This window comes from Leucopleurus acutus, assembly GCF_964270905.1.
Source record: "Leucopleurus acutus genome assembly, chromosome: 2".
NCBI lineage: Eukaryota > Metazoa > Chordata > Mammalia > Artiodactyla > Delphinidae > Leucopleurus > Leucopleurus acutus.
Window position 1 is genome coordinate 187,633,751 of NC_139143.1, and position 17,084 is coordinate 187,650,834.

Genomic DNA, 17,084 nt, shown 5'->3' on the forward strand with positions numbered 1-17,084 from the left:
CGGGCACCCTGCCAGGAAAGGCCCTCACCAATGTGACCTCGCTGCCCCTCGCTGTCTCACACGGTCCCACTCTGCCCTACGCTGTCCCTCAAGGTTCCGATGCCCCACTCTGTCCTTCCTTGTCTTGAGCTGTCCTTGATGTCCCACACTGTCCCACCCTGTCCCGCGCTGTCCCTCCCACGCCGCGGCCCGCGGGCCTCGTGGTGAGCGCGTGGCTGCAAACTGCAGACGTGTCCCCCACCCCAGGCCGGCCCAGCAGAAGCTCCGCTTGCCTCCCCCCGGTGCCCTCAGCCCACCCACGCGGCGGCGGCCCGCGGACAGGGGAAGACAAAACCCTCCCTGGGGCTGGAAACGGTGGAAACCCCGCGCGAGGCGCGGTGCCGCCTTTGGGTCGGGCAGGAACCGCGGCCGAGGCCGGGCGGCCCGCACACTTCAGAGAAAGATTCCCGGGAGGGGGTTCTCGGAGCTGGGCAGCGGCCACCCGGATCCGGCAGAGGGGAGGCGCCCAGACCGCGGCGGCCCAGAAACACGGCCCTCGGGAGACAAAGACTGCGTCCCAGCGGGGCCGCGCGACACTGGCGGGGCCGCGCGACACTGGCGGACCCCACGCGAGCGCCTCCGGACCCCACGCGAGCGCCTCCGCCGCGATTTCGCCCCTTTAAGCGGCTCGCGCCCGGAATTGGCTGCGCGGGGGAGGTGGGGCGGCGAGAGGCGACGTCACGGCCCCGCCCACTCGCTATATAGTGAGGCGGCGACGGCGGCCGAGTGCGAGTGGGAAACGCTAGTGGGAGCGGGCGGCCGGCGAGCGGCGAGGCGCCTGCGCGGTGTCCGGGCCCCTGAGCCCGCGGCGCTGAGACAGCCGGGACGGACATGCGCGGGAGGGCGCCGTGGGGCAGCCGCGGCTTCGCTGGGGTAAGGGGCCTGCGGGCGGGGGGGGGGGGCGGCGCCGCGCCCCTCAGGGCTCCGGGCGGCTCACTACGCGGGGCGGGTCCCCGGGGCGCGGAGAGGGTCGCCCGGTGCAGAGTCTCCCGGGACGGAGGGAGGGGCCGGCCCGGGGCGCCGGGGACGCGGCTCCGGGAGCGGCGAGCCGGGGTCCTGCGTCCGCGGGCTGGCGGCGGCCTCGGGGTCTTTCCTCCTCCCGCTGGGGGCTGCACTAGTCTGGTCCACACCGCGCGCCCGCAAGCTCTGTCCTGGGAGCTGCGGGGGGCCGGGATCGGCGCCGGTTCTGACCCGCGGTTCTGCTGCCTGGTCTCGGCGACGACGGTCACCCCCAGTCGGTGTTCTTAATTCATCCGAGCAGCCCCGCGCCCTCCTCCCCCCCCTCCTCCCAGGAACGTGATTCTTTGCTGTGAAGGTCCTAAATGCTGCCTCAGATGGAAGGAACTGTAGAATTCTGTGTTCGAAACGACAACACTTATTGATTGGCCAGTTCTTGTGTGTGTACGTGTGTGTTTATATGTATATCATAGTCTTATACAAATTAGATGACTCCTTTACCAGGATTGATACTGGATTGGTGCTTGCGAAGTCTATATTAAGATTTCGTCATTGCTCGAAAGAAACCAGTGTCTTACCTGATAAAAAAATATGAGTAGAGTGTTAGTCATAAACGTAAGTGCAATCAGAATAGAGACTGTAGCTTTAAAAGAGATGTGTTGGTGACTTTAGGTGCACCTGCAACACAGGTAGGGCAGGACTGGTTTCTAGGCAACTGTCGGGGGTGAAGAAAGGTGAGGTTAAAATGCCTTTCTCCCCCCCTTCTGGAGAACAAGTGTTCTACAAAGTTTCAGGCTTTTATAAATCTGTTAAGAATGCAACGGGGATATGTTTGTTCAGGAGACTGAAGCATCTAAATAAGTTCACCATATCTGGTTTTGCCTTCTTTTTTGAACTGCATTTCTTTCTTTTTCTTTTTTTTTAATCCTTAGTGGAATTATATAGTTGTAAGTGAAGTTTTCCTTAAACCAAGGCATTTTGGTACTCATTTCAGAAAATGACCAAATTTTGCTAAGACCAAAATAAAAGAAGTCGGTTCCTTGTTAACAGGCCGACTATGATTGGTTATCAGTATGTTATCAATCAAGTTTTTTTCCAGATATTAGCAAATTTGAAGAGAAATACATATGGGTTTTAGCATGGAGTTCAGACACTGTTCATCATTGCCTTCACTTCATACAGAAGTTTCCTTTTCAGCTGTGTGTTCTTGTGGACACTCACTGGTAGGTGGGAGAGGTCTGGGAGTAATAATCTATAACCTAACAGATGTTAGACTGTAAACTCCTTAAGGGTAGGAACCCTGCCTTGCACAACTTCTGTCTTATGCAGCTTTGCACATAGTTGATGACTGATAAATAATTGCAGGAAAGCATATTTTACATTTTAAAGCTCAGCATGATAGGGCCAGTCACTGATAAAGTTCGGGAAGCAAATCTGTTGTTTTTTTTTTAATGGCCGTTATGAAATGTCTGAATTATTCATATTTTGGGCAGATAAGGAAAACCACTGTCGTGATGCACTGGGTTTCCTACTTTCGGTTCACAGTCGATTCTAGTTGCTCTTTCTGTGAGATTTAATTATACTGTAGACTTGAGTTTTTGTGTGAAAATAACTGCTGCTCCTCAGAGGAGCCAGATAATATTTCCTTTCTGCTAATAGTAATGGTAGCTTTTAAAAGCAAGTCACCTGGGACTTCCCTGGTGGTCCAGTGGATAAGACTCCGCACTCCCAATGCAGGGGGCCCGGGTTCTATCCCTGGTCAGGGAACTAGATCCCGTGTGCATGCTGCAACTAAGAAGCCCGCATGTTGCAACTAAAGATCCCACATGCCGCAGCTAAGAGCTGGCACAGCCAAAATAAAAAAATTAAAAAAAAAAAAATCAAGTCACCTAAATTACAGGTGCAGTCTAACATGCTTGAAACTGACCTGAATGTCTACATACCGTGAGGTTGCTTTCAAAAGGTGACCAGAGGAGGAGAAAGGTGGTGCCAGGGGTAATTCGAGGAATTGGAATGTCACAGACTCCCGCCATGGAGGGAGTCTGCTCTTAAGCTAAATGCATTTGAGTGGGTACCTCATCATCAGGATTTCTGTAGCATCCTTTGGTGCTGGTGTTTGGCCATGCGTTATAAAAGCTGATCGGGATAACTCAACAGGTAAACGAAATCCAGTTGTGGCACTCTGGCATTATTCGCACAGTGTAAACATGCTGTGTAAAGATAGGTAAAACTGGTGAGTTTTGGGGTTCTGAACATACGTTACTAGCTTAAATACAGAAGTTCGTTTTAAGGTGGGGGAAGTTAATGTGGGATTCAGATTTCAGAAAAGGAAAAAGGATTCTGCGATATGGAGTCCTCGTTGATACTTGAATCCAATTCTTTATAGCATAACATTGGGCGGTATTACCGAAAGGCCATTGAATATATTTTTAAAATGTGGGGCTCTGGCTACACGACGTAGCCCTTTTCGACTCCAAAGTGCCATGATTCAACAAAAGATTACAGTTTAACAGAGGAAACAGTAGGAAGGTCAGAATGAGAAGAAGACATTGTCCAAAAGCTCTTGTTAAAGACCCCCAGAATATGAAACTCGATAGTCACAGATTGGGATTTGAAAATACTGTTCCTCTCTGGGCGGAATGCTCCTCTCCTGACTCTTCTCATGGCTGCCTTTTTTTTCATCGTTTAGATTCAAATTTGAAAAGTCACCTGAGAGAAGCCTTCCCTAGCCACCTGTGTGAACAGGTTCTTCTGCCTCCTTGCCCTCTCCTGTCCTCCGCTCATTCCCTTGGAAGTGACCACAATCTGAAATAGTGCGCTTACCTCTTACCTCTCTCCTCGCTAGACTGAACCTTAGTCAGCACCACCTAGCGTCGTATGTAGTCCAGAATAAGCATCCGAAAACTATTTGTGAAAATAATGGAGCCCTGCCCTCTAAAAACCAGTGAGCCAAATGCATGAGCTGAGTTCAGTCTTCTCTGCGCAGCTGACCAGCGCTTGGGTCCTGTCCTTTGTGTCAGTTTCTCCATCTGTAACCAGGAATGTCAGGAGGAGAAACGTGGCTGTCGCCTGAAATGAAGACACTCTAGAAAGGAGAGGTGATGAAAGTGTAGTGGGGAAAATGCTAGATCACAGGGCAGAGGAGCCGCGGCGGCCCTTTGCCAACAGGAAGATGCTTAGCCTCACTTCATTTCCTCCTCTGTAAAATGGCGACTATAATCCCTGCCTCCTCTTACAGGGATGCCTTGGGGATCAAGTGAGATAACATGTTAGAAAGTGTTTTGTCGTCTGTGGACCGCTTTCCAAATACAAGACATTTTATCATTAAATTCTGGATTTTACAATAGAGCCTGATTATCACGACCCACAGGGATCCATGCTGGGGGTGGATTAAAAGGAGGCCCCTTGGGTATATGTAGGGACCCCTTTTTACGGGCAGAGACAGACCCGCGTATATCAAATACCATCTTGTAACGGGTTATATGATGGTGGGGCAGCCATGTGTCACTGAAGGTTGATGGTTTCAAAGAACTGTTTGAAGTGGTCACAGAATATCAGACTGATAACTTAACCCACCCTTTCCAGAGGATACATAGGACAGACCTGTAAGTAATAACTTGTACAGGAGAATTTGAGGGAGTTGAAGTATAATAGGAACTTTCATAGGCTAAAGGTTGCCCAAGAAAAAACTATGACCAGGCAGCGAAGCCCCAGGACAGTCTGTCTGAGCCACCCTGAAACCTTGAGCATCGTAGTGGGTCAGATCTTCCCCCGGTTTAATTAAGAGCTTGGAGAGCCGTGTGGTGTGTGGGAAGAGCCTGGCTCAAGTCTGGGCCCCAAGTTCCTTAGCTCTGTGCTTGCGGTTCCTCGGCTGTAAATGAGGGTGGTAATAGGCACCCACCTCCCAGGGTTGTGGAGAGGATTAAATTAGTTAATACACATAAAGCACTTGGAACAATGCCTGTCAGATAAGTGTCCAGCGAACTAGTTATTATCCTTACTGGGTTTCTGTTCGCTGTAACAATCTCGAGTTACCCATTGGGTGACTTAAATGCTCATTAATTAAATGTGAAGTTTTAGACTCGCTTCCTATCATTAGACTATTGTGCTCATTGTCCTTAAAATTTGAATAGAAATCACGTATCTTTCACAATTAGAAATCTACCGTGTGTATGTCTAAAAGGAGTAATATTTTTCCATCCAGTGTGTCTTTGTGTTCAGCTGATGCTAGCGCTGTGTAGGAAAAGGACAAAGGACAAAAGAATCCATTCCTGCTGTGGGGCGTTTCTGCTCTGTCACCAGAGCCGTGTAGGAGACTGAGGGAATCCACAGGCTGTCGGTGACCATGGTAGTGGAGCAATACGTTTTCTGTTGGCTTGCCATTTCTTAAAATACTTAGCTGGAGAATATTCTGAATTATTTCAGAGCTTAGGTCACCCAGCTTTGACCGCGACAGTGTGAAGATCAAACATTTTCCTGGTTGCCGTGGTTTTTCCCACCTACAAATGGGCCATCACGGGCCAGGTACAGGGCTGCAGGAGGACAAAACGTCCATCCCCACCACACTGGGCCACACGCACATCTTCACTGAAACCACTGAGTTTAGTTACGTGTTCCTAACTTCAGATAACACACTTTTAAACCATCTGGGCATTTAACGCAGCGGCTGTTGGTGCTTCCACAGTAGCGGGGCGCTCTCCTACCTTGCTGCCCCTCCTCCCTTCCCCCAGATCATGCCTATTAAAGTGAAATCCGAGAAAAACCCTGAATTAGGGCCTGTGATTTTTGAAGAATCTTCTGCTTTTAGTAAATCAGCTCAGGCCACACAACACTATAGCGATCATAAGCACTGAATGTGTTAGGCGAATGTCAAATAAGTTTTCTCCTTTTGTTAACGGAAATTAAAATCCTGTAAAAGAGCTAAACTGAGCGTTCAGTGCAGATCGCTTGGCCACCAGTGCTTTGGACACCAATCACGGTAAAAATAGTGAGGTGTGGCTTTGTTTTCTTTGCTTTTTCATTTTCCCGAAGGTGATTATTTTAGGCATCTTCAAAATGAAAGATGAGTTGGTTTACTTGGGGAGGGTCTAAAATCATGGTAGTTGTCATGGTCTTAAGTCAGTTTCTTTTCACAGATTTTGGCTGTGAATATAGTTACCTTGTATCTCCCTGGGTATGGAAATAGGTCTGTAGGTAATTGTTACATGCAGCTGAGAAGACCATTTATCACCCTGAATAAACAGAAATCAGGTTCTTAAACCAGATTGAAAGAAGGAAATTACATCACTCTTTTAAATAAGGAAGCACTGGGCAGAAGTGGATGAGTTGTGGGACAAAAATGTGCCCCTCCCCCTCTCATGGATTGCCTCTGAGATTTATTAATGAGATCTGTGGCCAGGTAAGCCTATCTAGGTTATTGTCTCAAGGTAGCCTGTTTTTTAAAGAATAGTCTCAGAGAGGCTATCCTCAATCAAAAGGCATGTCATTTCACCTATTTGATAAAGAATGTGCAATGTGCTTTTGGATGTAACCCTTTTTTTTTTTTTTTTTTAAGGAAAATGACTTTAAATTTAGCAGCAAAAACACAGGAGGTGCATTACAATCCAGAAGAGAGGAGAAGGTGAAATTCAGTGTTTCTAGAAAGCATCCCCCGATTGCTTTAAGTAGACATTTAGTAACAGATGCCAGTTGGGAAAGTTACCCTGTTAACCATTTAAGCTTCTAATTTTTTACCCAGTCTCAAACTGTCCACTTTGGATTTTGGAAATGAATTTACTGAAAATTCCTCGCTGGCTACCCGTCCTAGACTTGTTCCGCTATAATTGGGCGATGTCAGCAAATGTTAAGTTTATCCCTTACACACCTGTGTTTTTCCCCTTCTTCACTGGTTTGTATTATAAATTCCATAAATCTTTCATGTAATTACTTCTTTAAAAATGAGATGAATATTTTCTCAAAATCCACTTACTAAGTATGTGTCAGAAATGAATGAGGTCAGGATCTGTTGGTGCGGTGGGAGTGCTGTCCTAGAAAGTTAGACTGATAGAAGGGGGCCAGGGGCACAGAACAACCCGAGCCCCGGACAGCCTCCTCTGGCTTCTCCCAAGGGAGCGGGTTCATGGAGAGGGTGGCCCTGACGCCTACATTGATTCCTAACAGCGATGTGGGCAAAGGAGAAGCAAGAGCTTGAGAAAGGCGGATGGTGGCCTCGTCGTGAAGGCCTTCAACGCCAGACCGAGCAGCTTGCCCTGAGCAGCCCTTGAAGACTTTGACGAGGTTGGAGCAGTGGGAGATGAGGAACAGCGATCTGGTGTGCAGGGTGGGTGGGGACTTTCAGACCCGAGGCAGATCTGGACGGAAGGAAGATAGGTTTGAGAAACAGCGTAGAAATAAGCTGTGGACCTTGGCGATTGAAGGTACATCTGCTGTAACTCAGGTTAAAAATGGTGCCTTTCGGAGACGTGTGATCTGCTTAGACTGTGAACTGGTTTGGGAAGGGGGAGGGGATGTGCAGTGGGTGACAGGAGGCCTTTGGTTAGTAAAGTTGGAGATGCCAGGGGACCATCCGACTGGAAAGGTAATCACCAGACAATAGGAAATGCAAAGTGGAGGCTTGCGCCTGGGCTGGACTCGGGTTTCGGGAAGCTGTCAATGTAGAGTTGAAGCCCTAGAGGGGGATGAGAACTCCAGGCAGCGCCGGTTGTAAGGAGAGAAAGTAAAGGGACAGCCTCAAGAAACAAATGGCTTTAGGGGTTTGTTTTGTTTTGTTTTCCTTGAATTAAAAAAAAAAAAAGTGATGTTAACAGGAAAAAGTAGTTCACACCTGGGATGGGTATTTAACAGCATTTTTGACACAAAGGCTAAAAATTAGTTCATGTATTTTAGAAAAGTTACTATGCCCAAGGTTATTGAGACCCTGGTCTATATACCAGGCTGAGTGGATTCACATTAGCTTTCGTGTTGTTTGCATTTCATCGCACAATGCCATCTTGGACTTAAAGGTCCTGGTTTTCCCACGTAGGTATCTTTTTGCAGCCGTTTTCCTAATGAATTGTAAGGTAGAGCTAGTTTTACAGTTACAAGGGAACAAACTTCGAAACACGGCAGCATCAGTTAAATTTCACTTGAGCGCCGTGTTTCTTTTTGACTCGAGGTTGACCAAATTGATTGACTTTTTTTTTTTTTTTTTTTTTTTTTTACAGAGGAGTATGCATATTGAATACTTCCAGAGTTTTGAAAGAGACATAAAAGAATTCCAGGTGGTTGAGTTTACAACCTGAGGAACACACTTTAAAAGTTTCCTTCCAGACCCCCTGCAGGTTCCCTTTTTTGAGTCTACAGTTGGGAGTTATTTTCCAGAAGAAGAGAGCACACAGTGACACTGCCCTGGGAGCTCCCCGTGCGAGCCAGTGGGAAGTTTGGACAGTTTCATAACATGGCCCATTCACAATTCCCCATTGAAATGTAGAGGCAGGTCACCTTCGATGAATGCACAAAGACACTATTGTGGTCACAAGCGAGCTGCCTCAGTGAACACAATTCTTTTTATACTAAAAAAAAAAAAAATTTTTTTTCTTAAGAAAGCTAACAAGGAGGTGATGGAAACAATGACCAAAAAATAACTTTTTCTAGAACGTGTACATAATGTTAAGGGACCACTGAAATGGAAGTCCAGAATTCCGAGGTCATTTCAGCAGAGGCGATGGTTACACAATCACCCTGTTGAAAGCGAAGATTTAGATGGCATTCGGAGGCCGACCCACAGTAATTACTGGTAGTTCTTGCTGGCCTGCAGACAGGTGAGGGCTGGGCCTTCACCATCCCCTGCAGCACTTTCCTGTAATCTGGATGGGCGATCTTCAAATGTGTGCTTTCAAACCAGTCAGATACCATATTCTTCTTCCTATCTGGCCTTTCAGTTTTCTATCGCCACAGATACTGTCCCTGTCGTCCTGCCAGTGCTTGCAGATTGTTCAGAAACAGCACCCTAGACCACCGGGCAGGGACAGAGAGGGTGTGTCTAGCAATTTTTTGCTAAAGATTTTATCTTAAATTTTTCTTAGAGCTTAACTGCATTCAGGGGAAGTAAAAACACTTTTGCTTTGTTCCTGATCTTAAAAACCAACCCTCAGAAACAACAAAAAAGACCTCCCAATAACTTAGATTTCTGAAATGATGGGGATTTTCCCCCCCTCTTCTTAATCACATATCTTTAGAGACCGATGAAAGAAAGATAATGCTTGACTCTTAGAAATAATATTTTAAACCTGTTGAAATCTCTGCCTAGTATATGAAAACAGCTGACTTCGGGAGAGTAAAAAGCTGAGAAGGGCTGATCGGACCCCGTCCTCCTTTGTCACTGAAACATTAACTGTCTGCATTCCTTTTTACGTGAAAAAAAATGAATCATAAACATTTGCAGAGTATTTTTTTAGACCCTTAGCTTTAAAAAAAACAAAAAATAAACCCTGTGCCTTACATATTGTTTACATTCAGTTGCTGCTGACAATACTAATAGATGGCGTTGTACAAACGTTCACTTACTGAGCACCTGCTAACGTTCAGGTGGTGATAATTAATGATTGGGGTGCAGCCTCTTTCCTGAGCTCACAGTCTTGTAGGGGGTGACGGATTTGACCCTGAAACAAAACTTTGACCTGTGTGCCCCTCCCCCAGCACAGCACCCATCTCACTCGTCTTGTGTCACCCACAGTCCTCAGCACGGCACCCAGCTCTCGGTTTGTGCGAAAATACTTGCCAAGAGGATGAGAAAGCGTTAGAAAGTGTATGTACACATCGCACAAGGGGCCAATGTGACACGGAGACTTGACAAGTGACGTCCTCACCTTATTCTAAGCAAACATGCGTATCTGAAGACAGGGCAGACGTGGATGCTAATAACGAATACACCGCGGTAATGAATACGGAAAATGGGGACTGGGGACTCCAGACACATCTGACAAGGGGGCGGAGGGGTCTGAAGGTGAGGAACTGCTGGGTTAAGAAAACTGTAATCCATGCCTCGCAGCTAGGCAGGACAGACGTAAATTACTAGGCAGTTCACAGGGGAGAATGTGGAGAATGCAGTCTTCAGTTTGCGTTTAAAAGGGAGGAGGACGCTATCCAGGTCTCTGCCGAAGCCACCGTGCAGAACTTGATTTCCACGGGAGAATGGAAATGAGTATCTTCATATGTAACGAGTTCTTTTTTCTCGCAAAAGTAGTAACTGGAGAATTTGTCTTCCCGGGGCCCACTCCGAAATACAGAATCCAAGTAAATGCTGGGCGTGTGGGGTTGGTCATCAGGGGCCGAGTATAGACTCTCCTGCTTCATCAAAGCGTTGGGTCTTAGAGAATATTAGTGTTGCAGATCGGAACCCAGTAATTTCTGAAATTACTTGTGTAGCTCGGGGGTCGGGGTGGGATGAGCTCCACTCTCAACACAACCACACACTGGAAGGTCCGTGTGTGTGCTCTGGCGGGTGAGGCCGCTGTGTTGTGCAGCTGTCAGCGCGCAGGACCTCTGCCTCGGCTGGCGACGGTCTGTTTCCCACTGGCTGAAAGCATCTCACATCCTGGATTAGTACATACCCCCGCCCCCCAAAAAAGACTTATAATGTCTACGTTTACGTACCCTCGTGAAAAGTAAGAGCTAGGTAACATAAAAATGGAAGAACTGGGCTTCCCTGGTGGCGCAGTGGTTGAGAGTCCGCCTGCCGATGCAGGGGACGCGGGTTCGTGCCCCGGTCCGGGAAGATCCCGCATGCAGCGGAGCCTGCGTGTCCGGAGCCTGTGCTCCGCAACGGGATAGGCCACAGCAGTGAGAGACCCGCGTACCGCAAAAAAAAAAAATGGAAGAACTGAGTGGAAGTCGGTCTTGGAACGTTTCTATTCCACAGCCCCCGAAATTCTCTCACCGTGGCGAGTTACGCGTTTCGGGATTGTTCCTTTACTCTCTCCTCTGTATCCCCTCTAGGAAATGAAAGCCACTGGCTGACCACACATCCCTCCCTGGGCTTCACGAGTTTGAAGACTTCCCAGAATAAGGCACAATGTCCATGGCCGGAGTCGCTGCTCAGGAGATCAGAGTCCCGTTAAAAACTGGGTTTCTGCACGATGGCCAAGCCCTGGGGAGCCTGAAGGCCTGCTGGGGGGGCCGCGGCGAGTTTGAGAAGTAAGTGCAGGACGTGGGGCCGCTGGAGCCTGAGCGTGTGACATCCGAGTGAGGGCGGGGACGCGATTGCTGCCTGTTTGTCACCAAGGTGTCTGTCCTTTCCTTTCAGCGGCTTTTTGAACATCGACCCCATAACCATGGCCTACAGTCTGAACTCGACGGCGGAGCACCTAGCATCCATAGGTATGTGTCCTGAAAGCCCAAGCACCCCTGGCACTGGGGGAGGAGGGTGGTGGCAGCCCCTCGCGTGAGCTTGGCCTCCAGCCTTATTTTCTAAATGAGGGAACGACCTGAGCTGTTTCCGACAGGAGCCGGTCCCCTAGTGGCGACAGATTCTGAAGCTAAGCGTGTCCTTAGCCGCCTTTGCACCTCAGCCTGAGTCACTGGGTCTCCCCGTGGGGGCGTGAGCTTCTAAAGGCGTCCCAGCGATGAGATATCATAACTCTCAGGAGCCCCGGACAGGATCTCTCTTCTTCCTGATGAGCCTCGAATGCCTGTTTGAAAGTGACAAAGCGGTATAAGTGTTGACAAAAACTTAGAAGAGTGTGTGTATGTTAGTCCTCCTAACGTGAACCTGGTGTTCCTTAGATTTTTGCCAAGGGCTGCTTGTCCCATCGCAGGCGAGTCTCTGGCTCGCGGTATCGCAAGGGGCCTGGTGAGGCTCTGTCCTATCTCAGGGCCGCCCTGAGTGTGCTGTGGGGTCCACCTCTCAAAGGACCAGGTTGGTGCAGGCTGGCACTCGCGTAAGTTACATGCTGCTGGCCTTCTGTGGATTCTGCACACGTCACAGAACCTGTCTGGGGCGTGTGGGCATGCGCCGCGCACGCGTCCAAGGCAGATAGAAGAGGTCGTTTGTTTTTTGAACCGGATCAGGTGCGTTCCCCACCTCCGGGCCCTAATTACGCCCGTGGTGCTTGCCTGGGTGTGCTCGCCGTTCCAGCGGCTGGGGGTTTGGCCAGGAGCGACCCGGCAGAAGGCGGCAGGAGCACGGGCAGCTGAGGGCGAGCGTGGTCGATCTTGGGTAACCTCTCGGGTTCCTTCCAGGGCGCGCTTCCAGGTCTGCTCCAATGAACGGCAGCCACTTTCCGGAGCACGGCCCCTCCGCCAAGTCTCGCCTGCCCCCTCTCATCATCCCCCCGAGTGAAGGCTGGGGGCAGCAGGAGGAGGGTCGGGTGGCGTGTGGATTGAAGAAGCTGGCAGTGAACGGGGTCTGTGCCTCCACGCCCCCGCTCACCCCCATCAAGACGCCCCCGTCCCTCTTCCCTGGCATGGCTCCCTGCGAGCGGGGCTCTAGGCCCCTGCCACCCCTGCCCATCTCCGAGGACCTCTCCCTGGACGAGACGGACTGCGAGGTCGAGTTCCTGACCAGCTCGGACACGGACTTCCTTCTAGAAGACTGCGCGATCTCCGAGTTCAGACCTGACGGCCCTGGCAGGCGCAGCTTCCGAGGGTGCGGACAGATCAACTACGCGTATTTTGATACCCCGGCCGTCTCGGCCGCGGATCTCAGCCAGGCGCATGACCAGGCTGCTGGGGGGACGAGTGCCAACCCCCCTCTGTCCCAGGCCCACCGGAGACTGAGGAGGTCTCACTCAGGCCCCGCAGGGTCCTTTAACAAGCCGGCCATCAGGATCTCCAGCTACGTGCACAGGGCTTCTCCCAACTCCGATGACGACAAGCCCGAGGTGCCCCCCCGGGTCCCCATCCCTCCCCGGCCGGCCAAGCCGGACTACAGAAGGTGGTCGGCCGAAGTCACTTCCAGCACCTACAGCGACGAGGACAGGCCCCCCAAAGTCCCGCCGAGAGAACCCTTGTCCGGGAGTAACTCCCGCACCCCGAGCCCCAAAAGTCTCCCGTCTTACCTCAACGGGGTCATGCCCCCCACGCAGAGCTTTGCCCCCGACCCCAAGTATGTGAGCAGCAAAGCCCTGCAGAGACAGCACAGCGAGGGGGCCGCCGGTAAGGTCCCCTGCATCCTGCCCATCATTGAAAACGGGAAGAAAGTGAGCTCAACGCATTATTACCTGCTCCCTGAGAGGCCGCCCTACCTGGACAAATACGAAAAGTTTTTTAGGGAAGCAGAAGAGACACACACGAGCACCCCCATCCAGCCCCTCCCTGCCGACAGCGGTGTCTTTTCGGCCCCAGAAAAGCTGGACTCGAAACCAAGAGTGGATCTGGCAGGCCACGTGAAGCGCAGACATTTCTCCTACGTGGTTTCCCCTTAGACCCTGGATCCTGGCTCAGCAGAGGTGCCGCAGCAGCCAGCGGTTCTCCTGCAGTTCTGCAGCCTGATGGCGGTTCCCAGGAAGACGGGGCAGGTCGCAGGGTCAGAGAGTCGAACTGTCTGTCTTAAAGAGAAGGGTTTAGAGGGTCGTGAGGTGCTGCCATGCTGAGCATCCCTGACCGTGTTAGTGGCAGAGAAAAGTCTGCTCAAGTCTGTGATTTAAAGATGTGATGCGGGAAGGAAGGATGGGGACATTTCTGTACGTGCTCACGTTATGCACCCGTACCTACACTTGTGGTAAAGTCGTAGATCCTAGTTGCAAGTTAACCAAGTAGTTGCTATCTTAGAGTAATATATATTTAGAATGATAAAAACTAAAGCTGGAGGGTGGCTCCTGGCAGACTGAAAATTGAGCACATTGAAGAGAATACAGAATACAGTATTGTTTAGATCAAAATCATTAAAAAAAAAAACCAAACAACTATTTCTGCTTACTAAGTTTGAGGATTTCTGGCTCTGAGGCCTGTTCTGTTTTGTCTCATTCATCTTTGCAAGCAGTTTTTCCATGGAGGGCAGGGCATTCGTTCTTTCCGTGATTTAACCTGCCTCGTTCAAGTCATCCCAAGACCTAAATTCTTTAGGTCTTGCTTTCTGGTCTGTTGAGGGGAGGGATGGCCACATATTTGGTACCGTATTCTCACCTGTCCGTGTCTCACATCTTGAAAAATGGGAAGGTAACAGAATTAGTCATTTTTCCTTACCATTCCTGCTGTATTCTACCCCCCACCCCACCCCGAAACACAGGGCGCTCGGGGGGGAAAGCAAATTAAACTCTTCGCCAGTGTTGAGGATGTCAGTTGAAGCAATAATGAGACAGCAATGCAGTTGAGAGGATCTGTGTGCGGACGTGTGTCGTGGGTTTTTTTGTTTTGTTTGTTTCTTGTTTTTTTGTCCTGGGTTTTTTCCCTCCCCTTTTTTAGACTGTATAAATAAACGAGTACAACACAAGCTGGCCTTGTGTTGCTGGTTCCTCTTCAGTATTTCCTGGGGATTGTTTGCTTTTTAAGTAAAACACTTCTGACCAACAGCCCAGTATGTCTTAAGAGCAGAGGTCACCTCAGCACCTGCTTTGGAAACTCTCACAGTCGGCTGCTCCGCTTGGAGAGCTCACGTTCCCATTTTCACAAGCTTCGCTGTATTTATCTTGTGTAGAGCCGCACAAAGGAGATGGTGCTCAGTAACAGAAGTACCTTACTGCGACGTTCTTCATGTTAAACAAGCTGTTTACAGTTTAAACTGCTGAGTGATGTTATTTGAGTTATTTAAAGCTTGTATTTTAGTATGAACTAAATGAAGGTTAAAACATGCTTTAGAAAAATGCACTGATTTCTGCATTTATGTGTACAGTATTGGACAAAGGATTTTATTCATTTTTGTTGCATTATTTTGAATATTGTCTTTTCATTTTAATAAAGTTATAATACTTATTTATGACACCGTTAATAATGTTTCTTGCCTACACTCTTATAAAATTTTGTGTCTCGAGGGAGGGGTAGGGGAGGTGTAAAAAAAAAATTTGTGTCTCGAGTAATATGACAACATGACCATTTTTAAGCACAAGGGAATTTTTAAGCAGTCTAACATAGGCTTGAAATTTACCACCATTCCCTAAAATGACAGACGATTTAAGCAATGTACATTTAAGTAGTATACAGACAGTGAAAACGAGCTGTTTGTATTTATCTATAACAATTAAGAAGGTGCATCTGAATTGATGCTGGTTTGTTGCTGTGGAAACAGGTTCCTTCTGGGGAGGGGCGTCCCCATCCAAGGGGCTCTAACAGGAAGCAGCCAGCTCTGACGTGGACCTGATGTGGCGCACTTTGAGTTTGAGGACTGGGTCCGGGTTGCCCTGGGCCCTCGGGGAGGCTCTGCTTCTTGCTCGATGCAAGGCCACCAAAGGAAGGCCAGCCTGCCCTGGCTTCTCATTGAGTCATAGGTTTGGGAGGCGGGAGGACGCTGGGCTGCCGTCGGGGAGGGTGCCCGTCCGGTGTCGCCTGGTCCTTTGCCTGTTCACCTCCCTTTCCTCTGCCCTGTCGCTGAAATCCAGCTGCCTGCCGTCCCCCGCCCCCGGCCCTCGACACTCCCCAGCTTCCTGGGTGACGGCAAAGCTCTCCATGACTTTAACTGCACCCCTGCCTGTGCTTGGTTCCTTCCAGAGTAAAGAGTGAGGACTCGGAAATGGTATATCTGGGCTGAAAGTCCAACTCCAGCTCTTTCTAATGACGTGTTGGGCAGATTCTTCGAAATCTCTGTACCTCCGTTTTCTCATTGGTAAAACTGGGGGAGAGGGTTACAACTACGACCGGGAATTATCTGTGACAACTGCGTATAAACCAGTAGCTGGTACACAGTGAGGGCCCCGTCTGTGGATTGATTTCATCCTCACCCCACAAGTTGGGCGTTATTTCTGGCAATTGACAGATGAAGAAATGGGTTTGAGGAGTTCCTTCAACAGACGTTTGTTGAATAACTACCAAGTGCTAGACCCTCGGAAAACACACCCAGGCCCTTATGGAATTTGAGGCAGTACCTAGTGACCATTTGTGATAAACGCTGGAAAGGAATGAACAGCGGTGGTGACAGAATGACAAAAGGGCCCCCACCTCTCTGAGGTGATGAGATCTGAAGGGATGGAATCTGAGCCGAAGGAAGCAGAGTGAACTGGGAAGCCCAGGACGGGGACCGCAAGGCTGGAGGGAAGCTGGGCGTTCGCCAGGGGCCGGAAGTTACCCAGCGAGAGCGACAACGGGGAAGGGTAGCGGATGCCACTCAAAGGTCTAAGCAGGGGATGGATGGGATGGGATGTGTTTCAAGAAGACCAAGGGCTGTTGCATGCAGAACGGATTGGAAAGGGGGAGACTTCAGGACAGAGGCTGTCGGAACTGAGATCCGAGTGTCCGGCGGTGGAGACGGAGAAACACTGGCTTTGCAGATACTTGGAGGTAGAAATAGCAGGTGGTGATCTCAGGTGGGAGGCAGACCCAGGTGTGTGGCCCGGGCCACTGTGCCTGTTCCCCGGGGGCTCCTGATCACGGCACTGACGCCGCACCATCTGCAGCTCGTAGTTTTTGCCTGTTTTGCCCACTCCACTGCCTCTTCTTTGGACTGTGGTCAAGACCATCTTTAATTCATTGCGTACTTGCTTCCCTCTCACCTTCACGTTGTTCCCTGATTTTGCGCGACTATTATCTTTTCCTGTTTCTTCCTGGCCAGTGCCACTAGTGACCAGAACGCTATCCGTAGCACCGCTTGCCAACTCAGTCCTTGGCCAGCACACGGAGCAGATGGAATTCTAAGCGCTCCCCTGGCCTAGGGCAGCCCTGGGCCTGCTCTCTTAGTGTTGATAAGACCGTTACGGGCGAGGAGACAGCCGGCTCTCAGCTGCCACTGAATGCACTGTTGAGTCCTCACTTAAAGACGGACCTTACCTAGTTAACAAAGCTCTGGCCTAAAGTCAGGAAGTGCAGGCTCATCTCAACCTGCCACGTCCTCCGGGAAGGATTCCCTGAGCTTCCCTTCCCCATCAATGGGAGACCACAGCAGAGCAGGGCCCAGCCCTATGCAAACAGAAGGAATTTATTATTAGGGACCGTTTCATGGCAGAAAGCAGAAGCTAAGTTCAAGA

The 17,084-nt window shown here is 49.9% G+C and overlaps 1 protein-coding gene across 1 annotated transcript; it reads left to right on the forward strand.

The window, feature by feature from the left end:
* Nucleotides 1-776: 776 nt before the first annotated feature.
* Nucleotides 777-14,890, forward strand: ERRFI1 (ERBB receptor feedback inhibitor 1). The gene is made up of 4 exons (XM_082834010.1): nucleotides 777-912; nucleotides 10,972-11,169; nucleotides 11,279-11,352; nucleotides 12,214-14,890. The coding sequence occupies exons 2-4, from the start codon at nucleotides 11,048-11,050 to the stop codon at nucleotides 13,395-13,397; spliced, it is 1,380 nt and encodes a 459-aa protein (XP_082690136.1). The 5' UTR covers nucleotides 777-912; nucleotides 10,972-11,047; the 3' UTR covers nucleotides 13,398-14,890.
* Nucleotides 14,891-17,084: the final 2,194 nt, after the last annotated feature.

Excerpts from the sequence above, each read along its gene's own strand:
- ERRFI1 (XM_082834010.1), top strand. The coding sequence starts at position 11,048 with ATGTCCATGGCCGGAGTCGCTGCTCAGGAGATCAGAGTCCCGTTAAAA. Across the intron at positions 11,170-11,278 it reads GGCCGCGGCGAGTTTGAGAA|CGGCTTTTTGAACATCGACC; the intron begins GTAAGTGCAGGA and ends CTTTCCTTTCAG. Across the intron at positions 11,353-12,213 it reads GGAGCACCTAGCATCCATAG|GGCGCGCTTCCAGGTCTGCT; the intron begins GTATGTGTCCTG and ends GGTTCCTTCCAG.